Genomic DNA, 23,693 nt, shown 5'->3' with positions numbered 1-23,693 from the left:
AGAGGTAGCTTGTGAGGAACAGGGGTAGCTTGTGGGGAGACAGGGGGTAACTTGTGGGTGAGCAGGGTTAGCTTGTGGGAAACAGGGGTAACTTGTGAGGGAACAATTCGGGCAGCTAGCTTGGAACAGTGAGGGCAGCAAGATTAGGGGCAGTGGTAGCTTGTAGGGGGACAGGGGTAACCTATGGATGATCAGGGGTAGCTTGTGGGAAACAGGGGTAGCTTGTGGGGAGACAGGGGGTAACTTGTGGGTGAGCAGGGGTAACTTGTGAGGGGACAGGGGTAATTTGTAGAGTAGTAGGGGTAGCTTATAGGGGGACAGGGATGACTTGTGGGTTAGCAGGGGCTGCTAAGGGGGTAAGGGGCATCTGGGGGATTTTATTAAATATGATGTCTCGTGACTTAAACTAAAACACTAGATAAAAAGTCACTGTCTCCAAACTTAAATACCTACTAGAGCACTACTGAGTCTGTACCTCACAATCACACTAGACAATATCTCCAACAGGATGATAAAACATTATTATCACAATAGATAAAGATGAACACGAAAATCTTTGAATAGCCGTTTTTATATTTTGAAACTTGTGACAAATTAATCACCGACAAACTGACAAATGACTTAAGTGTTGTCGTTTGAGAAAAACCTTATAAGATTTTTTTTTGGATCGGGGAACACACTTAGCAGCCCACCTAATAAAGTCCACGGCGCTGCCTACAAAGTCGGCCGGGCCTGGTCAAAATACGTGAATTAATTAGGCCACAGAGCGGCGATGTGACGTAACGGCTGCCAGGTTAACCGAGTTGTATTACACACAGTTAATGTATTTAGATGTTTATTGGTTCTAAGATAAATCCGGAGCCCACAGCTTGAACGTCCGGTCGAAGGAACATGTGGCTATGTATTTGTTGTCGTAGGATATGTCAGCGCTCATCACCTGAAAGGTAAATATTATTCGCTTATTTATTTATTTTAAAACTACTTTTAAAAGTAATAATCACGAAAATGAGTTTGTGCCAAAAATGGCACAAAGAAAACGGGCATTATCTTTCTCGTATAATACTAATAATTTTTGCAAGTAGGCTTTTAAAAAGCACATACACGTCCCAGTATTAACCCTACCACTGCTTCGGGACAATAAATGGGCCAGTGCAGAGAAGAAGCAGTGCAAGAAACTGAGTCACATTTTTTTTTAATCAGATATTTTTTTCTATTTTGAGTCAAATGAAGATTCATTCTATTCGCAGGAAGAATCGATGCGGGCAGCGCATGACCGATATGGAAAGCCTTGGAGGAGGCCTTTCTCCAGGGCCGTCTTTAACCTATTAGGGGGGCCCTGGTCACTTAAAGATCAAGGGGGGCCCATATCATCTGGAGAAAGGTCTTTTGAGTACCCAGTTTTACCAACTTAGGGGATTTCCACCCAGATTTAGGGGGTAAAAAGGTGAGATGGGAATTTTTTTGGAGTATTTTTAGGGATATTTTGACTCTTTAAATACATATTTTTAAATTTATAATATTATAATTGTTATTATTTTAAGATAAATATACAAATGGTAGCCAACAGAGACATTAATATTTATTTCTTAACTTGAAATATTTCATGTATTAAATAATTTATTGGCTACAAATCTCATAATCACGCCTCTGAATGTCCGTTTTTTAAAGTTACGCTACCAACGAAAGCGTAACTTTATAAAGCGTCTACTGTAAATATTTTTTAGGGGGAAAACTCAATAATTAATTTTAGGGGGTTTTGACACAACTTTAGGGATAAATATTTTTGAGAGTTGGTACCACTGGGGGCCCCCTCGGTCGCGGGGCCCTGGGCACGTGCCCAAAGTGCCCAGTGGGAAAGAGGGGCCTGCCTTTGTCCAGTGTGCTTAGTGCGAGTTTACATCAAACGTGTACATCTTACTAGAGAGCGCGTAAAAAAATGTCATTAAATGTATGACGGATTGTACAGCGCCCCTAGCGAGAAACGTTCAAAAACTAAAAATTTCACACATTTTTTAATTACGTTCACTAGTGAGGACGTTGATGCAAACTCACACTCAGCCCTCAGCAGTGGACGTCATTTGGCTGAAACGAACGAAGTGCACAATGTAGGTCAAAATTGAAAAAAATCATTACCCGACTGCGCCAGAAGGAGGGTTATGTTTTTCGAGTGTATGTAAGTATGTATGTATATTTCTTTGGCACGGCCTACAGCCTAAACGGCTAGACCGATTTTAGCGTTAGAGGTATCGTTAGATTCGTCTTAATCGTGAAAGTGACACTAGCTACATTAAAATCAAAATGGCGGATTTTAGGAGCCATAATGTCTTCAAACAAAAAAAATTTTTCTCGAAACCTATCGAGTGGGGTATCAAAATAAAAGGCTTTTTAAGTAGCTTACAAAAATGTATGGTACTTAACTAAAAAGATTAAAATCAAATTATTATTGAATAAACAAAAAACCCAACTGCGTAAAAATGAACTAAAAAGATAAAAACAAGCGTTAGTGTTCACAAATGCAGTCGGAGGCATCAAATACATCACCAACAAAAGAATTAGTCATGCCTCCGACTGCATTTGTGAACACGAAGGCTTGTTTTTATCTTGTTTTCACCTTATTATCATGTCCTGATAAGGTCCTGAGCGGATGCCAGGCTGGGTTGGACCAGAGCTTCGCCGACTTGTCGTACGATGACGTCAGCAAGAAATGACCGTGGCTGCGTTGGTACCTTACATCTGGGGAAGAAGAATAGTAATCTATACTAAGCCTGGTCCGTGAGCACGTAGAATTTCGTCCAATGACCCCAAGCTACCCATCCTTATCGCTCGCATGTAATTATGTTGCTGTCGCGCTCGCACACTCACTGCGGGCGCCCGTCGCACAGTCGCGACAGCAATATAATTACGCGCGAGCGATAAGGATAGGTAGCTTGGGGTCATAGGACAAAATTCTACGTGCATTTTTATGAGTTTTTTCTATATTGGTAGCGGTCTACGTCCAGCGCGTTCCTGCTACCTTTATGATGTCGTCGGTCCACCTTGTGGGTGGACGTCCCACGCTGCGTTTTCCGGTACGCGGCCTCCACTCCAGAACCTTGCTTTCCCATGGTCAGTCAGGAAAGCGCTGGACGCAGGCCGCCACCAACCGGGCAACATGGAAAGCATTGGGGGAGGCCTATGTTCAGCAGTGGACGTCTTATGGCCAGGCCTGTTCATCTCCGCGAGTTTACATCGAAAACAAAACACGCACGTTGGCCCACCTACAGGATACTATTCGACAGGGCCTCACATACGAGCGAACATTGACTCACGCACGCGTATTCTTGTGTATGATGGAAGAAAATAAAGAAAATGGTGTACTAAATACTGTGCAGTATTTAACTGCCTAAATAATAATAAAAACACAGAATGTACTNTGTATATTAACTTCTCTTCATTTCGTATAAATTATTCCTCCTTTCTAAACTGCTGATCTCTTCGCATTTCCTCCTTGTCATCAAACCTCTGTCTCTGCAAGAGTTTGAACGCTTTCCTGCCGAGGAGATCAAGCGCTTCATCTGGCACTGCGCGCTTGAGGCCGTGGAGGACGCTGCTTGTAGCGTAAAAGTGTGCGAGACCCGTTGGACCCCAGAAGAAGAGAGGAACGTTCAGGGTAACGACTTATAACCGCATGCCTTCCAAGGTACCCACTTTTCCATCCTTCAAGTAGGAGTCTTTCCGACCTGACATCGCGCAGTTATCTTAACTAATAGAGTCTTTTAATATTTAGGCTGAGTTTTAAGAAATTTGTAGTGGCAATAATATTCACCAAACCGAACCTAATTAACGACCCTGAATCCCTTGAGGTTGGAACTATCTATTACAGTAGTTATAATATCGTAATTGTTAACTGTATACGAGCTTACGAGACAAAATAAATTGTGTCAATTAAGAGGGAGCTGTTTTATTTACATTTTTAATATCATTACAAGGAACGGTAATTCTTATAAATTTTTGCAAGCCGGACAACCTCTTTTCACGTGCAGACTATTCACCATCTTCTCCGTCTGCACCGGTGGCGGTTCAATTCCAGTCACCAAGCCACCAGAAAAAATCCTTTCTTGCAATGATGAATAATACAAAAGAGTAAACAAAAGAACCCGCTGTATAGCCATAACACAATGTTGATAAGTCANACAGAGGTTTGATGACAAGGAGGAAATGCGAAGAGATCAGCAGTTTAGAAAGGACAAATATTTCATACGAAATGAAGAGAAATTAAAATATATGAAATATCAAAATGTAAAATATGAAATTTGAAATATGAAATCTATGAAATTGTGAAATATGAAATTTGAAATCTGAACTATAAAATCCCGCATGAAGGCTGTTCACTAATTTGAGCTTCGCTCGCAGCCCTCAGCAACCCAATACCCTCATCCGAATAGAATTTAGGGAATTTCTCATGTGTGATTATTTTAAATTATATTAAGAAATTATCGTGGATGCATTCTGCAACACACGATTTGAATCTCAGGGGATTACATCCCCGAAAATAATAAAATTGCGGTTGCGCACGATCGACCAAAATTCCAAAGTCATTTGACAGCTCAACTGACAGCCGCGATTCATAGAGATGTCGCGAGACGTTCCGTTTCGCCGCCCAAAAAAGCAAACACTAATAAAAACCATGATGAAAACAATTTCCAGAACACTGAAAACATTCCATCAAAAAATAGAATAAACAAAATAAAAACATTAGGAAATGTTTCATTAAAATATATTTGAATTGACCGAGCAAAAAGCGCCATCTATTGCAAACCTTCTTCAATCAAACTTCTAAATCCGCCAATAGATGTCGCTAGTGGTATCCTAAATCCAAATATCGAGTAAGAAAATCAATTTGTGAAAAACAGCCAAAACTGCAACGCTACAAAACGTATGCATCCCCACTTCCCACCAATATTACTATACTATATTACCATTTAAAAGCCTAGTTATAAACTTCATTTCATTAAGGGCTGATTTTTCAATCGTCGGATAACTTTTAACTGAAGAATAAGTTTGGCACATGGACAGTTCTAGTATGAGATTATGTGAAAATTACAAGGTTATTCTTCAGTTAAAAGATATCTGACGATTGAAAAATCAGCCCTTAAGGAAAGGTTTTTACCCCAAAAATGTGTCTGTAGAAGAATCCAGAGTCACTTCTTCAAAAAATAGGTAGTTACGCTTGAGCCAACTTTTATGGCTATAAAACTGTTAAGTTGGGATTGATCGCTATCCATCTGTTAAAGAGGACACGTGAGATCATTATTTGGTTTTATAACCATAAAAATTGGTCTAATTGATCCCAGAGGTGAGCCCAAAGTGAGGTCTTTTTTCAAGTTTTTCAAGTCACATTTATTGTATATATGTTAATCGTTTATTAGGAAATTAAATGTGTTTTTCTTTAAGGATATTTATTGGGCTTTCAAATAACACCAATATTGTTGGGGCACCATGAATCATGATTGTGTCAGTAGAAACGAGTTTTCCTGTAAAACGTAGGTGGGCCGATTTTTGTGATGACCAGTGTAAAATGTGTTTTTCGAGCGTTATCATTATTGTTATTGAAATACGAATAAATTAATAACTATTATTACAAACTTACCTACACTCATACTCGTATCATGCGCAACTCATGATTTGAGTATAGGTAGGTTTGAAATAATAATTATTAATTTATTTGTATTTCAACAATAATTTTAACAACAAATTACATTCCCTCTATTATGGTTGAGTGAAGCGATGGCTGGTTCACTCGTCATGTCTGTGAACAGGCGCTGCTTTCGGGGACTGGTCGGTCAATCCAAATTATTCAAATTTATGTATGCGTATCATTTCTACTAGTATTTAAGTATCTTAATCTGTAAGTCTAGATATTAGCACGTCACTACCATGTTTAATATACCACGCAATTTTGTATACCCATTCTTATAAGATACACCATACAAGAATGCATGGTAAATTCAGTGAACTGCTCCTGAATCGAATGTACCTACTACTGCTATTTCCATTTATTTATATTAACCGGCAGACAGTGGTGACTGAGTTTGTTGCGGCGCTTCTTCTCAGCACTTGCCAAATGTTAGTCTCGAAGCGCTGGTAGGGTAAAAAGATTATGAGACATGTAGAGGCTCCTTAAGAGCAAAATAACGAATTGTAAGAACTGTTTATTAGTCTAAACAAATAAAGAAATTTTGACTTTGACTTTGAAATGACTAATATTCTACAGGGTGGAAACGATAAGTGATCTCACTCGATTATTTCTAAACTGGTTACTGATCCTGAAAGTGCTTCACGAGCTCTTTCAAACGGTACCAATTATAGGTTACAGAATAAACTGGATATATCCGAAAATTCAATAGTTCCAGCTTCCATACTAAATGTATGCCAGACACATAAATTAGAAGTGTACCTATTTTTAACCGACTCAAAAAAGGAGGAGGAGGTTATATGTTCGACTGTATGTATGTTTTTTTTTTCTATGTATGTTCACCGATTACTCCGTCAATTGTGGACCGATTTTCAAAATTCTTTTTTTGTTCGATAGGGTACACTTCTGAGGTGGTCCCATTGTCACCAAGTCAGGATCTGATGATGGGATCCTAGGGAAATCGATGGCAACCCTCAAATTTTATAGGCACGTATTTTTCAAACGTTTTCTTAAGTTATTCAAGTATTTGCTTCTGAAAATCATCATTTCATATTGATGAGCTTGATGATAGAAGTAAAACTCCTTAATGCTTAGAAGTTGGAGGATGATTCTTTTAATTTTATACATAAGTATAGTTTCTAAAGTTATTCAAGTGTTTGCATCAGATAGTCATCATCTCATCATGATGAACTGGTCATGGTACGTACAACTCCTTAACGCTTAGGAGTTGGAGGATAATTCTTTAAATATTATAGGTACAAATAGACCAACAGTTGTATTCTTTCATGTTTTTAAGGTGGGCTGACGGTTTAAGGTCTTTTTAGGTTGCCGATATGGTAACCTGTATTTTGTAGGGATTATTATTTTACACTTGACATGAAGAATATAGTCTCAATGTACGGCCTACATTCAGTGGTAACATCAAGGTAATAATAAGTAACTAAAAAGCAAGAAATAAGTTAATTTTTATTAAAAAAAAAAACCGACTCCAAAAAACATACACTAAAAAGTAGAAAAATAATTACTAATCTTATTTATTAGGACGAATTAATATTTATGTATACCATGATTGATACTTTTGGAGTGGGTGCAGGCAAACTTCACACGTTTCATAATCTTGGCACCGACTCCAGAAGTATCAATCATGGTATACATAAATATTAATTCGTCCTAATAAATAAGATTAGTAATTATTTTTCTACTTTTTAGTGTATGTTTTTTTAAATATAAAATAATAAATTTTAAAATAAACTCGTAAAGTCATTCTTATTTAAAATTATTTATGGAAAATATTGGTTTTAGGCTTTACTTGCTATAATATTATCAAGAGATGAGTGCCATTATGTGCTAGTACTAAATGTATGGGAGACGGAAACATTGAATTTTTGGATAGATCCAATTTATTCTGTAATCTATTATTGATATCGTTGGATAGATCTCGTGATAAACTTTTAGGATCAGTAACCAGTTTTACGATATCTTGTGTAGTTTTTAATATTACGTGGCTTTACTAAATGTATGGAAGCTGGAAACATTGAATTTTCGGATAGATCCAGTTTATTCTGTAACCTATTATTGATATTGATATCCTTTGATAGAGCTAATGAAGTACTTTCAGGATCAGTAACTAGTTTTTTGATATCTTGAAAGGAGAGAAGTATGCTGGGAGTAAAGAGAAGGGACAGAATAAGAAACATTAATAAGTTTTAGGAATTAATAAAAAAAAACTTTTTTTAAAACAAGCTTTTTTCAGACATGCAGTTGTAGTAAAACGAAAAAATAATTGTATCGCGTATGGTATTTATTTTTCTTTTTTCTGTTTGCGCTACAAGCTTTAGACATTATTTGACCATTGCATATAATTATTTTTTCGTTTTAGTAGTTAGTACTAAAGTTTTTAGTAATAAAGCTTGTTTTTAAAAAAGTTTTTTTTTATTAAAATTTTATTTTACACTTAGTTGTATCTCAATCTGGGCCCTGGTCATCATTTAGAACTAAAGTGCTCAAGTGTGACGAATCCAACGAACCCAAACTTGATAAGTTTCCGCCGTTTCGTTTAGGAGTTCCTATGGCCACCTTCTGACTCCATCATCAGGATCCTGGACATCATCTAGCACTAAGCTGCTCGAAAAGACAAATGCAACGAACCCAAACTCGATGCGATTCCGCCGTTTCGTTTAGGAGTTCCTATGGCCACCTCCTGACTCCATCATCAGACCAGCTCAATGGTACCATAACATTGCATGTTCATCGTACTTACATAAGTATACCAAATTTCAGCTCAATCGGTTGAGGAGAACTGGTCTTAAATTCAGTTGCAAGATTTGTCCCACACATACTAACAATAGTGTGATGATAAATGTACAGTAATAATATACTGTTGTCCGAATAAAAGGCTTTTATTATTATTATTCTACAGGGTGTTAGGTAAATGGGTATATGAGCCGACACTAGCCCCATGTTAACATGGTCATATAAATGGTATGGTGAAGTCAGAAAATTGATATCTTCATTTTAATTATTTTAATTTTCATACAAATCGGATTTTATAACATTATTTTGTATGAAAATTAAAAAAATAAAATGATGATACCAAATTTCTGACTTCGCCATACCATTTATATGACCATGTTAACATGGGCTAGTGTCGGCTCATATACCCATTTACCTAACACCCTGTATATCTAAAAATATATAACTCAAAGGTGACTGACTAACTGACTGACATAGTGATCTATCGACGCACAGCCCAAACCACTGGACGGATCGGGCTGAAATTTGGCATGCAGGTAGATGTTATGACGTAGGCATCCGCTAAGAAAGGATTTACGAAACCACCCCTAAGCGGGTAAAACGGGATCCACGCGTACGAAGTCGCGGGCGGCCGCTAGTTGTGAAATAAACAGGATAAAATATCAATTAATTTATAATATTACAAATGAATTAATTACTTTATTAGTAGTTATTTAAGAAAGTTTTCCTTATTTACTTCTGTATGGAAAGAACAGCTTTTATCTATACCTACTGTTAATTATAGAGCTGAAGAGTTTGTTTACTTGAACGCGCTAACCTCAGGAACTACTGGTCTGATTTGAAAAATTCTTTTTGTGTTAGATAGCCCATTTATCGAGGAAGACTTCAACAAAATCCCATCTCTCCGCACTGCAATGCATGTCAGATACAAATGGCGGTGATCCTCAGCACGGCACGCATAGTAAAATGACTAAAGGAATAATAATAATAACACCTGCCGCATTACGCGTAAATTTTTATCCACAGATTCCACAGCTCTCATGGCCCGCGCCATAGGTCAAAACACCCGTCATTAAGATGGAGAAAGATAGAATCTTTGAAATAAAATAATAATAATTACAGAATGTCACAAGTAAAATAAAAAATTGGAAGGCGGTCGGGGTAGATGGTTTTCATTGCTTCTGGTTGAAAAAATTCTACATATTGCACGACACTTTAGGACGAGTAATAACTGACGTGGCCTCTCACTATAGGCCTTATACAGAAGCTCAAAGTTGCACAGCGTGCTATGGAGAGGGCTATGCTTAGTGTTTCTTTGCGAGATCGAATCAGAAATGAGGAAATCCGTAAACGAACTAAAGTCGCTGACATAGCCCGACGGATTAGCAAGCTGAAGTGGCAATGGGCAGGGCACATAGTACGCAGAACTGACGGCCGATGGGGGAGCAAGGTTCTGGAATGGAGGCCGCGTACCGGAAAACGTAGCGCGGGACGTCCACCTACAAGGTGGACCGATGACATCGTAAAGGTAGCAGGGAAGCGCTGGACGCAGGCCGCTACCAATCGATCAACGTGGAAAGCATTAGGGGAGGCCTATGTTCAGCAGTGGACGTCCTATGGCTGAAATGATGAATAACTGACGTTATACAAGGAAAAACTCAATTTCTAACAAAGGGTGTTACCTATATGTTACCTAAAAGTATCTACCCTGTATAGAACAGTTGTAATGTTCTTCTACTACCACTAATTTTAAAAGACAGATGACTTATAAGATCCGCCGCATCCTACCGATTATTTAAGATTTTGTTTATTTATGTCATCATCATCATCTCAGCCACAGGACGTCCACTGCTGAACATAGGGTTCGCCCATAATCATAATCATTTTTTGCAATTAAACATGGTATATAAAGATGTTAGGTACAGATAGTGAGAACTATACATGTTTATTTATTTATTTATTTTAGGAATTACAAACAAATGTGTTACAGAAATTAACTTATCTACTAGACTTATGTATTATTTATGTGGTAACACATCCCACTACGTAATCCACATATTGATANATAATCATTTATTTGCAATTAAACATGGTATAAAGATGTTAGGTACAGACAGTGAGAACTATACATGTTTAGCTAAAATTATTAGCATGCAAAAGTTAAATTAGAAACACCACAATATTAGCGACGATTCTAAAGATGAACAAAACTACAGCAAATCAAAGAACTCTTTTAAATCGTAAAGTGTCAGTGAAAGCAACCATTTACTCAAATGTTTCTTAAAATTACAAATGTTTAATGTCCTAAATTCTTTGGGTATTTTGTTATAGATTTTAATACACATGATCAAACAGCTATTTTTGTACTGCACTGTTTTTGGGGTGACCTGAAGTACCAACCTGTTTGCATCTCTACTATTTCTTGGATAGTAATCACATGCCCGTTTAAATAAGTGCTTATTCTGCATAACAAATACACATGTGTCAAATATGTAAAGAGAAGTCAGAGTTAGTAATTGCGTCTGACTAAATAGAGGACGGCAGGACGTACGCGGGGGAACACCATACATTGCTCTAAGGCATTTTTTTTGAGCAATAAATGCTCTATTGATATGAGGGCTATTGCCCCATATCAATAGTCCATACCGTAATAAAGACCCCACATAAGCATGGTAGGCCGTGATTGCCGTACCTAGATTAGTGACTGATCTGACACACTTTAGAGCATATACAAATGAATTGATACGGCTACAAATACTATCTATATGGTTTTTCCAATTAAGATCTTTGTCAATTATTATTCCCAAAAATTTAATTTGATCTACTTTATTAATGTCTATATCTTTATATTTAATGTCAAGATTAATATGTTTATATTTATTAAATTGTATATATTTTGTTTTAGTCAGATTAATTTTTAAACTATGCATGTCAAGAAATTTAATTATGTCATTAATAGTTGCATTTACGTCATTCTCATGTTCTGTCACTATGTTATTTGAGGTTACTGTAATAGATATGTCATCTGCAAATGCGATACATTGATGATGTCCAGTTGCATTAAAAATGTCATTGATGTATATAATAAATAAAATTGGCCCTAATACGCTACCTTGTGGTACACCACATTGGTTATATTTATATTGTGATGAGCACGATATTATCTCATTTTTATTGTTTAATGTATCTACAACTACACATTGTTTTCTATTACTAGTATATGACATTATCCATTTCAACACGAGTCCCCGTACACCAATCATATCAAGCCTTTGTGCTAGTAGTTGATGTGATACATGATCAAATGCCTTAGACAGATCAATAAATATACCAGTTGTCAATTTTTTTATTATTTATACCTGTTAAAACAGTTACCAAAAACCTATGTATGGCCAAAGTGTTGGATTTATTTTTTTGGAATCCGTATTGATCTTTATGTAATAAATTAAACCTGTTACAGTATTCAACCAGCTGTTTGTAGAAACACTTTTCAAATATCTTAGAAAAAACTGATATGATGGCAATAGGACGATAATTATCAATTTCATCCTCGTTACCTTTTTTATGCAAAGGTTTTACAGTAGTGAGTTTAAGTTGTTCTGGAAATACGCCAGAGGAAAAAGACAAGTTAATTAGGTGAGTTAGAACAGTAATAAGTTCACTCACACAATCCTTCAGAACTTTAGTACATATTTCATCAAATCCTTCTGCTTTTGTGTTTTTTAGAGACATTACTACTGTTTTTACTTCTGTCTCCACAACAGGCTTTAGAAACATAGAGCTTAATCTTAGTGTTTGGTTGGTTTTATTTATTTTAAATTTACTTTGGTCATAATTATTGGATTCATTTACAAATTGATCATTAAAGGCTGCAGCTATGCTATGGGGATTCGTCAGAGTCAAATTATTTACCTGTAGCCTTTTAATATGTTTAAGAGAATATTTTGTGTTATTTAATTCTTTTTTAATTAGGGTCCAAGATGCCTTACACTTATTTTCACTCTTATGCATAAAGTCAATGTTAGATATTCTTTTAGAGACATAGATACATTTTCTTAGAAGTTTTGAATAATTTGAATATTTGTTTATATGTTGTGTTTTATTGTTGTAATGGTTATATCGTAGTTTCCTTTTCTTTCTATCCAATGACTTCCCCATCGCACGGTTGGTGGCGGTCTGCATCCAGCGCCTTCCTGCTACCTTTATTAGGTCGTCGGTCCACATTGTGGGTGGACGTCCCACGCTTCATGTATCCTACTAATATTATAAATGCGAAAGTTTGGACGTCTGGATCAGGGATGTTGCATCCGCATCCGCATATGCGGAGCATCCGCATGGATTTGGACATCCGCATCCGCAATGATCAAATGCGGATTTTTATGCGGATACGGATGTAAGACAAGTTACCACAAGAAAGAAATTGGGCACGGTCGAAGAATGGCGCGTGCTGTTCGCATTGACATTAACCAATGTAAACGAAAAAAATTGGTGACAAGATCCAACGGTTTGTTGTGAACTATCATTTGTTTCTTATAAATAAATCATTTAACGTTTTTCGCCAGTGCCGGATTAAAACTAGTTGATGCCCTAAGCGATCCACACCACACCCCACCATGATAAATTACTAGGAAACGTAACTTATTTATTACACATTTAAATGCGACTTGTAAGTTTTACGTGTCTTGAATTCGCGAAAAATTCTTTTTGGGATCTTTTTGGGGCCCCCCAAGTCGTTGATGTCTTAAGCAATTGCTTAATTTGCTTAAGGGTTTATCCGGTACTAGTTTTCGCTATGGAATACAAGTATTGTATAGATAGATACTTTGAGTGTTATTTTGATACATTTACATTGTGTGTAAATAATCGTTTATTCTTTACTAAAGTGGAGGAGGCTCATAGTCCAGCAGCGGACTGTTGATGATGATGATGATGATGAATAATACAAAAGAGTAAGCAAAAGAACCTCCTCTATAGCCATAACACAATGTTGATAAGTCACACACTATATAAAGTAACTCAAAGTTATTAAAACCGACATTAATACTCGTGTTTTCCTGCATAGAGGAATCAATCCTTGCATCATGAAGACCGTATTATTGCTATTGTGTGCGCTCGCTAGTGTTTTCACGATGGAAATCCCGCATCGGCCGCAGCAAATCAGAAAAACCATCGAAAATAAGAACAACGATATCACAGACAGATTCAGAAACGAAGAAACGTTAACGATACAAACAGTGGAAGCACATAACGGAAATAAACAGGCGGTTGGTGAAAAGAAATTAACGAAACGTGACATCATCAGCCAATATTGCCCAACAGGCAAAATTGAAATCAATGGCATGTGTGTGACTCCTGATGAAAACATTTATATTGATGATGATGATGAATTTGATTCCTCAACAAACTCAAAACTCAATGTGGGAGAATCATTTAACGGACTTAAAAAGGCCATTGGTGAAAAAGAAAAAGAACTTACAAGAACGACACGAGGACTTGAGTTTAACTTTTCCAATTTAAAACGTTGCCCATATGGCTATGTCAGGGTCAATTTTAAATGTTTTCCAAAAGAAGATGTCAACTCAAAATTCATTGAGAATGAAATCAAAAACAATCGTATGCCCGGTTGCCCAGAAGGTCAATTTAATTACCAAAACATATGTATTGAAGACGAGTACATGTATGAATATTAAAAACTAATTTTGTTAATTAAGCTCACAGCATACTTATCAACGCGGAAAAAGGTCAACACCGTATCGCCTTTCGCGCGCTGACGACCGCGAGGCGAGGCGTTTATGTTACGGTGCCTTTCCGAGTTGATTAGACAATTGGTTAAAAATAGCTTATTACACATATACAGGGTGTTAGGTAAATGGGTATATGAGCCGACACTAGCCCATGTTAACATGGTCATATAAATGGTATGGTGAAGTCAGAAAATTTATTTCTTCATTTTAATTATTTTAATTTTCATACAAATCGGATTTTATAAAATTTATTTTGTACNGTTACAACAAAAAATTACAAGGATTTAAGTTTTGAATTTTAAGTTTTCACCTCTTCCTTCAGAAACAAGTGATAGCGTGGGTAGCTTAACACTAATAAGCAAAAATTTTATATCATGCGATAGCCAATAAAATTATCTATTAGAAGAAGTAGAAAACAGATACAAGTTTCATACATTTTAAGGGAGTAAGAATGGATTTAATTAGAAAAAAACAAGACTTTTTTCACTTCTTTTTCAGTTATTTTCCGACACAAGAAAAACCAGGTCGTTAAGGTATGTTTTATTTCCATTGTATTATTAGTATTTGAGCTATTCTACAAAACGAATGTAAATTTATTAGTCTACGTCTATTAGTTTCGACGTAATTTTTGAACAAAGATACCCCTTCCCAGCGGTTTCCTGACCTGGTTTTTCTTGTGTTGGAAAATAATTGAAAAGGAAGTGAAAAAAGTCACGTTTTTTTCTAATTAAATCCATTCTTACTACCTTAAAATGTATGAAACTTGTATCTGTTTTCTACTTCTGCTAATAAATAATTTTATTGACTGGCTATTTATCGCATGATATAATATTTTTGCTTATTAGTGTTAAAAGCTACCCACGCTATCACTTGTTTTTGAAGGAAGAGGTGAAAACTTTAAATTCAAAACTTAAATCTTTGTAATTTTTCGAGAAATGGGTCAAGCCCCAAATTTGAAGTATTTTCATCGATAAAATTGTCCATAGATTACGCCCTTAAAGTTTGATCACTACATGCCCGGACACATTGTATAGTTAATGATCCTGAAAGTGCTTCATGAGCTCTGTATCAGAAGAAAGAGAGAAAATACATTTATTTGGCAAATTAGAACAACAAATTACAGAATATTAATACGATAAAAAAAATAATTTAAAAATTATGCCAAATAGGCTTCCACTCAGCATAACGCCGCAGTGCGTAGCACCACGACGCTGGTTTTCAGTGGTCGCCTGATTGTAGTGGTGGAGAGGCGCAGGTAAACATTAAAAAACAAGACGCAACTGAGCAACGGTGACACATACACATTTTGGCATAAGTTTAAGTAAAGCAGAAACAACAAACATGACAATGATAATGAGAATAACAAGGCACAAGATCAGATACCAACAGTAGATACGTGCAAACAGTCCCCAAAATTGTTACGTGCAAAACTACATACTTAGCTATCAAATAATAAATTACAGAATAAACTGGATCTATCCAATAATTCAATGTTACCAGCTTCCATAATCTGTAACCTATTATTGGTACCATTTGAAAGAGCTCGTGAAGCACTTTCAGAATCAGTAACTAGTTTTTCGATATCTTGTAAAGTTTAGAAATAATCGAGTGAGATCACTTATCGTTTCCACCCTGTATAATCCGGCTGTATCACCAGGTCACCTAGATACATTCCATAGAAGCTGTAACAGACATTTAGATACATACATTGTAGATAAATAGGCATTTTGTATTAGTTTTTGTGTAACGCCAGAACAAAAACATAGGGCAATATTTTGGTGTTAAACATAGATTTCGCATATAAAAAATATATAATTTAACTAATTACGACATGACAAAAAAACTGAGGTATGTCTCGTTTCTGTCGGGTCTGGGATTTTTTGTATGGGGCGTGACCGTTCTTCTTTCACGCGGGTGAAGCCGCGGGCCTCAGATCATAGAAGGGAAAAAGCTAGTATGAGCATAGGTAGGTTTGAAATAATAATTATGATTTTATTTGTATTTCAACAATAATGATAACAGTGACTAATATTAATGAATAATGTAGAGATTAATCAATATACAGGGTGTTAGGTAAATGGGTATATGAGCCGACACTAGCCCATGTTAACATGGCCATATAAATGGTATGGTGAAGTCAGAAATTTAATATCATCATTTGATCATTTTAATTTTTTTTTCATACAAAATAAATTTTATAAAATTCGATTTGTATGAAAATTAAAATAATTAAAATGAAGACATAAATTTTCTGACTTCACCAAACTATTTATATGACCATGTTAACATGGGCTAGTGTCGGCTCATATACCCATTTACCTAACACCCTGTATTGTCAAATAAACAGGTTAAAATATTAATTCATTTACACATTAATTTATTAATTTATTAGTAGTCATTTATGAAAGTTTTCCTTATTTTAATTCTGCATGGAAACAAGCTTTCGTCATACTTAAAATTAATTATAGAGCTAAAGAGTTTGTTTGCTTGAACGCGCTAACCTCAGGAACTACTGGTCTGATTTGAAAAATATTTTTGTGTTGGATAGCCCATTTATCGAGGAAGACTTCAGCATAATCCATACCTCCGCACTTTCTTCATAATATCCTCATAAAAGTATAAAACTTTTAAAAAGCACTTTTACACGTCCCAGTATTAACCCTACCACTGCTTCGGGACAATAAATGGGCCAATGCTGAGAAGAAGTGCAGCTTCACCTGGGTGAATAAAGTGGAATTTAGACGCCCGTATCACAAACGATGCTGGCTTAAGTGAAGCAGTAAATCGAACGCACAGCGCTGAACAGAGCTCTGATTGGTTCGTGTGTCACTCTGTGCGTCCACGCGCACTGTGAGACCTCATAGTAATGTTTGTGAACACGGGCGTCATCATCATCATCTCAGCTATAGGACGTCCACTGCTGAACATAGGCCTCCCCAATGCTTTCCATGTTGCCCGGTTGCTAGCGGCCTGCGTCCAGCGCTTCCTGCTACCTTTATGATGTCGTCGGTCCACCTTGTGGGTGGACGTCCCACGCTGCGTTTTCCGGTACGCGGCCTCCATTCTAGAACCTTGCTGCCCCTTTGGCCGTCAGTTCTGCGTTATATGTCCTGCCCATTGCCACTTCAGCTTGCTAATCCGTCGAGCTATGTCAGCGACTTTAGTTCGTTTACGGAGTCCTCATTTCTGATTCGATCTCGTAAAGAAACACAGAGCATAGCCCGCCCCATAGCACGCTGTGCAACTTTGAGCTACTGTATAAGGCCTATAGTGAGAGGCCACGTTTCTGGCGGGCGTTAGTGTCCTCAAATGGTTCCGACCGAGGTGAAATGAGAAAATTCACCCAAGTGAACGAAGTGGAATAACCCACTGAGTTATACAGTTATGCACTACAGTGACATACAATCTTTTGGTAGGTATAGATGTAGTGACTGAAGTCAGGGTCGCTATTGCCAAGTTGAACAAAGACCTAAAAGCTATTACGGATTGGTCAATTAACCANTCCAGGTCACCTAGATACATTCCATAGCAGCTGTAATAGACATTTAGGTACAAATTTTGGTGATAAATAGGCATTTTGTATTAGTTTTTGTATAATGCCTGAACAAAAACAAAGGGTAATATTTTGATGTTATACATAGATTTCGGATATAAAAAAATATATTAACTAATTAAGATATGACAATAAAATTGAGGTGTGTCTCGTTTCTGTCGGGTCTGGGTTTATTTTGTATGGGGCGTGGGTGAAGCCGCGGGCAAAAGCTAGTATGAGCATAGGTAGGTTTGAAATAATAATAATGAATTTATTTGTATTTCAACAATAATAATAACAGTGACCAATATTAATGAATAATGTAGAGATTAATCAATATATTGTCAAATAAACAGGTTAAAATATTAATTCATTTACACATTAATTTATTAGTAGTCATTTAAGAAAGTTTTCCTTATTTTAATTCTGCATGGAAACAACAGCTTTCGTCATACTTAAAATTAATTATAGAGCTAAAGAGTTTGTTTGCTTGAACGCTCCAATCTCAGGAACTACTGGTCTGATTTGAAAAATCTTTTTGTGTGAGACCTCATAGTACTGTTAGTGAATACGGGCGTCATCATCATCATCTCAGCCATAGGATGTCCACTGCTGAACATAGGCCTCCCCCAATGCTTTCCATGCTGCCCGGTTGGTAGCGGCCTGCGTCCAGCGCCTTCCTGCTACCTTTATGATGTCGTCGGTCCACCTGGTGGGTGGACGTCCCACGCTGCGTTTTCCGGTACGCGGCCTCCACTCCAGAACCTTGCTGCCCCATCGGCCGTCAGTTCTGCGTTATGTGCCCTGCCCACTGCCACTTCAGCTTGCTAATCCGTCGGGCTATGTCAGCGACATTAGTTCGTTTACGGAGTCCTCATTTCTGATTCGATCTCGTAAATAAACACCGAGCATAGCCCGCTGTGCAACTTTGATCTACTGTATAAGGCCTATAGTGAGTGGCCACGTTTCTGGCGGGCGTTAGTGTCCTTAAATGGTTCCGTCCGAGGTGAAATGAGAAAATTCACCCAGGTAAACAAAGTGGAATAGCCCACTGAGTTATGCAGTTATGCACTACAGTCCATTGGTTAAAGTGGGGGGCGCGCCCCCCAGGGGAGGCGCAAAGACCTTTAAAGGGGGGCGCGGGTCATCTGTGTACTTAAGTATAAAAAACCTGCGACCGCTGAGAGAATGCATTCCAGACTGCTCGATACGACCAATAAATAATCTTGACTGGAGGAGGGGGGGCGGATTTTTTTGTATGGTCGAAAGGGGGCGCGTCTCGAATAAGTTTGGGAACCAATGCACTACATCTATACCTACCAACCGATTTTATGATGAACAATATGCATATTTGTCACTAATTAATATTGTTAATACGAAATTCGTCAATGCTCTAATCGCATGACATCATCATATTTATTCATTTCTGTATGTTTATACAAGGTGTGTAATTTTATATCATAACTAAATTATAGTTTAAGCGCTTAACTCACTCTGTGCCTGAGGCACTAGTGCCACTTGTGGTCTAAACTGAATAAATATTTTTGATTTAGATTTTTTGGTTTTGCACGGTATGACGTGACAGAGCATGTAAGCCGTGTGGTGACGGCAGAGTAGAATACATTTTGTCACCAACCCCTACTCTTCCCGCGGGTGTCGTAAGAGGCGACTTGGGGACTATATATCAAACAGAGAACGGGCAGCAGCGCTCTCTGAAAAACATCAATCTTTTAAACTGCGATCTCCAACTCGCCTGCCAAGCGTGGGGATTATGGCAAAACCCTTCACTATAGTGGAGGAGGCTCATAGTCCAGCAGCGGACTGTTGATGATGATGATGATATTGATGATGAATAATACAAAAGTGTAAGCAAAAGAACCTCCTGTATAGCCATAACNACCTTGCTGCCCCTTTGGCCGTCAGTTCTGCGTTATGTGTCCTGCCCATTGCCACTTCAGCTTGCTAATCCATCGGGCTATATCGGCGACTTTAGTTCGTTTACGGATCTCCTCATTTCTGATTCGATCTCGTAAAGAAACACCGAGCATAGCCCGCTGTGCAACTTTGATCTACTGTATAAGGCCTATAGTGAGTGGCCACGTTTCTGGCGGGCGTTAGTGTCCTTAAATGGTTCCGTCCGAGGTGAAATGAGAAAATTCACCCAGGTAAACAAAGTGGAATAGCCCACTGAGTTATGCAGTTATGCACTACAGTCCATTGGTTAAAGTGGGGGGCGCGCCCCCCAGGGGAGGCGCAAAGACCTTTAAAGGGGGGCGCGGGTCATCTGTGTACTTAAGTATAAAAAACCTGCGACCGCTGAGAGAATGCATTCCAGACTGCTCGATACGACCAATAAATAATCTTGACTGGAGGAGGGGGGGCGGATTTTTTTGTATGGTCGAAAGGGGGCGCGTCTCGAATAAGTTTGGGAACCAATGCACTACATCTATACCTACCAACCGATTTTATGATGAACAATATGCATATTTGTCACTAATTAATATTGTTAATACGAAATTCGTCAATGCTCTAATCGCATGACATCATCATATTTATTCATTTCTGTATGTTTATACAAGGTGTGTAATTTTATATCATAACTAAATTATAGTTTAAGCGCTTAACTCACTCTGTGCCTGAGGCACTAGTGCCACTTGTGGTCTAAACTGAATAAATATTTTTGATTTAGATTTTTTGGTTTTGCACGGTATGACGTGACAGAGCATGTAAGCCGTGTGGTGACGGCAGAGTAGAATACATTTTGTCACCAACCCCTACTCTTCCCGCGGGTGTCGTAAGAGGCGACTTGGGGACTATATATCAAACAGAGAACGGGCAGCAGCGCTCTCTGAAAAACATCAATCTTTTAAACTGCGATCTCCAACTCGCCTGCCAAGCGTGGGGATTATGGCAAAACCCTTCACTATAGTGGAGGAGGCTCATAGTCCAGCAGCGGACTGTTGATGATGATGATGATATTGATGATGAATAATACAAAAGTGTAAGCAAAAGAACCTCCTGTATAGCCATAAAACAATGTTGATAAGTCACACACTATATAAAGTAACTCAAAGTTATTAAAACCGACATTAATACTCGAGTTTTCCTGCATAGAGGAATCAATCCTTGCATCATGAAGACCGTATTATTGCTATTGTGTGCGCTCGCTAGTGTTTTCACGATGGAAATCCCGCATCGGCCGCAGCAAATCACAAAAACCATTGAAAATAAGAACAACGATATCACAGACCGACACAGAAACGAAGAAACGTTAACGATACAAACAGTGGAAGCACATCACGGAAATAAACAGGCGGTTGGTGAAAAGAAATTAACGAAACGTGATATCATAGGGGAGAGTTCGGTATATTGTACCGCCGGGTAAATTGTACCACCCCCATATTTCGTAAAGTATTTATTGAATGTCTGTAATTGCAACACTCAGCGATACACAACTAAAATCAATTAATATCGGCCATGTGGTTTTTGCCGTGACAACAAACACGTGNGCGCTCGCTAGTGTTTTCACGATGGAAATCCCGCATCGGTCGCAGCAAATCAGAAAAACCATCGAAAATAAGAACAACGATATCACAGACCGACTCAGAAACGAAGAAACGTTAACGATACAAACAGTGGAAGCACATCACGGAAATAAACAGGCGGTTGGTGAAAAGAAATTAACGAAACGTGACATCATATCAGGCAGCCAATATTGTCCAAGAGGCAAAATTGAAATCCATGGCGTGTGTGTGACTCCTATTCATATTGATGATGATGATGAATTTGATTCCTCAACAAACTCAAAACTCAATGTGGGAGAATCATTTAACAGACTTAAAAAGGCCATCGGTGAAAAAGAACTTACAAGAACGAAACGTGAACTGTGTAACTTTTGCCATTTTAAAGGTTGCCCATATGGTTATATCAGGATAAATTTTAAATGTTTTCCAGAAGAAGATGTCAACTCAGAATTCATTGAGAATGAAATCAAAAACAATCGTATACCCGGTTGCCCAGAAGGTAAATTTAATTACCAAGACATATGTATTGAAGACGAGTACATGTATCAATTTTGAAAATTAATTTTGTTAATTAAGGTCACAGCATACTTATCAACGCGGAAAAGGGTCAACACCGTATCGCCTTTCGCGCGCTGTCGACCGCGAGGCGAGGCGTTTACGTTACGGTGCCTTTCCGAGTTGATTAGACAATTAGTTAAAAATAGCTTATTTAATATATATACAATAATATATATACAAAATAAATTTTATAAAATCCGATTTGTATGAAAATTAAAATAATTAAAATGCAGATATCAATTTTCTGACTTCACCATACCATTTATATGACCATGTTAACATGGGCTAGTGTCGGCTCATACACCCATTTACCTAACACCCTGTATATATATCTTTAATAATAATAATCATAATAATAATTTCTATGATTTAATTGATTTAATACTAACATAGTTTTAAGCTTACATTGTTACTAACACTATATGGACCCTGGTTCGAAATAAACATATTATTATATATTTTTTTTATGTAATATTAAGTCTATATAACTTCAGCTTGTATTATTAAAGTCGATAGCAAACTGAAAATAGTAGTTTTCTTGTATTTTTCTAAACCTACCTACATACTTCTCTATTCTATAGGTCTAACTCAGGCACCGGCTCATAGACTAAGAGCTAGTGAACGCCAGACCTACGTCATTTTATAAAAGCTGAAAGTTTGTCAGCGTATGCTCCCAATATAGGATAGAATATTGGTGAATCATGAAGTTTGGGTCATGGTGGCTTCAGGAGCTACCCTAAAAAAACTGTTTGGCAAGGAGTTGGAACTGTCAAAAGTGTCTCATTGTTGGGGAAAATACTTCTAATTACTATTATGGTATAACGCAAGTCTAACTTATACCGTTTGTTAGTCGTATACCTCGAATTTAAAAAAATCCTTGTAGCTTTTCACCTATTCGCATTTCACCGTGATAGCGTTTTTTGTTGTAGCGTGTAATATCGGTAGTATATTTTGTTACTAGCATATATTTTTAACAGATTTTTACAACAGTAGCAAATTTTGATGTAGCATGTATTATCAATAGCCTATTTATTAAGCCGCATATATTTTGAATAGATTTTTACAACAGTAGCAAATTTCGATGTAGCATGAATTGTCATTAGCCTATTTAGTTAGGTTAGCAGCAAGTATTTTATGCATTTACAAAACAAAACTATAGAGGTATAGTGCTTAAAGGAAATATCGCGATATGTAATAACGCATTACAAACAAATATCTATCAAGGTGAAAAGCGACTACAGTGAAGACAGGCAGGAAAGTAAATCTACTATGAATTTTTTAGACAATTGTAATTAGCGATCAAAAATTATACTACAGGAATAAAAATCTATTCAGAAGTTTTGATATCGCGGCGAAATGCGAATAGGTGAAAAACTACAAGGATTTTTTGATTTCGAGGTATACGACTAACAAACGTTTTAAACTGCGATCTCCAACTCGCCTGCCAAGCGTGGGGATTATGGCAAAACCCTTCACTATAGAGGAGGAGGCTCATAATCCAGCAGTGGACTGTTGATGATGATGATATTGTAACGTTGCGGTTTAGCAGTTTTTCACAAATTGATTTTCTTACTCGATATTCGGATTTAGGATACCACTAACGACATTTATTGGCGTGATTTAGAAGTGGTTTGCAATAGATGGCGCTTTTTGATCAGTCAATTCAAATATATTTTATTGAAACATTTCCTAATGTTTTTATTTTGATTATTATATTTTTAAATAGAATATTTTCAGTGTTCTGGAAATTGTTTTCATCGTGGTTTTTATTATTATTATTAGTATATACTTTTTTAAGCGGCGAAACGAAACGTTTCGCGATGTCAATGACACGACTGAATTTTGGTCGATCGTGCGCAATCGCAATTTTATTATTTTCGGGGATGTAATCCCCTGTATTTCAAATC

At 37.2% G+C, this 23,693-nt stretch overlaps 2 protein-coding genes across 2 annotated transcripts in view; one reads left to right on the top strand and one right to left on the bottom strand.

Moving 5' to 3' along the window:
• Positions 1–386: 386 nt before the first annotated feature.
• U4-U6-60K (U4-U6 small nuclear riboprotein factor 60K) overlaps positions 387–23,693 on the bottom strand; it is a 43,432-nt gene continuing 20,125 nt past the window's right edge. The window contains exons 11-12 of the mRNA XM_028305238.1: positions 2,612–2,733; positions 387–937 (exon numbers count right to left, since the gene is read on the bottom strand). Of these exons, the coding sequence (XP_028161039.1) occupies positions 2,619–2,733 (115 nt within the window). The 3' untranslated portion in view covers positions 387–937; positions 2,612–2,618. The remainder of the gene's footprint in view (positions 938–2,611; positions 2,734–23,693) is intronic.
• LOC114353299 (uncharacterized) lies at positions 13,482–21,925 on the top strand. The gene is made up of 2 exons (XM_028305239.1): positions 13,482–13,845; positions 21,520–21,925. Exons 1-2 carry the CDS (start codon positions 13,510–13,512, stop codon positions 21,781–21,783), a joined length of 600 nt encoding a protein of 199 aa, XP_028161040.1. The 5' UTR covers positions 13,482–13,509; the 3' UTR covers positions 21,784–21,925.

The sequence above is a fragment of the Ostrinia furnacalis genome, unplaced genomic scaffold, assembly GCF_004193835.3.
Source record: "Ostrinia furnacalis isolate ACB-3 unplaced genomic scaffold, ASM419383v2 OfSCF1649, whole genome shotgun sequence".
Lineage (NCBI taxonomy): Eukaryota > Metazoa > Arthropoda > Insecta > Lepidoptera > Crambidae > Ostrinia > Ostrinia furnacalis.
This window is presented reverse-complemented; position numbering and strand designations above follow the sequence as displayed.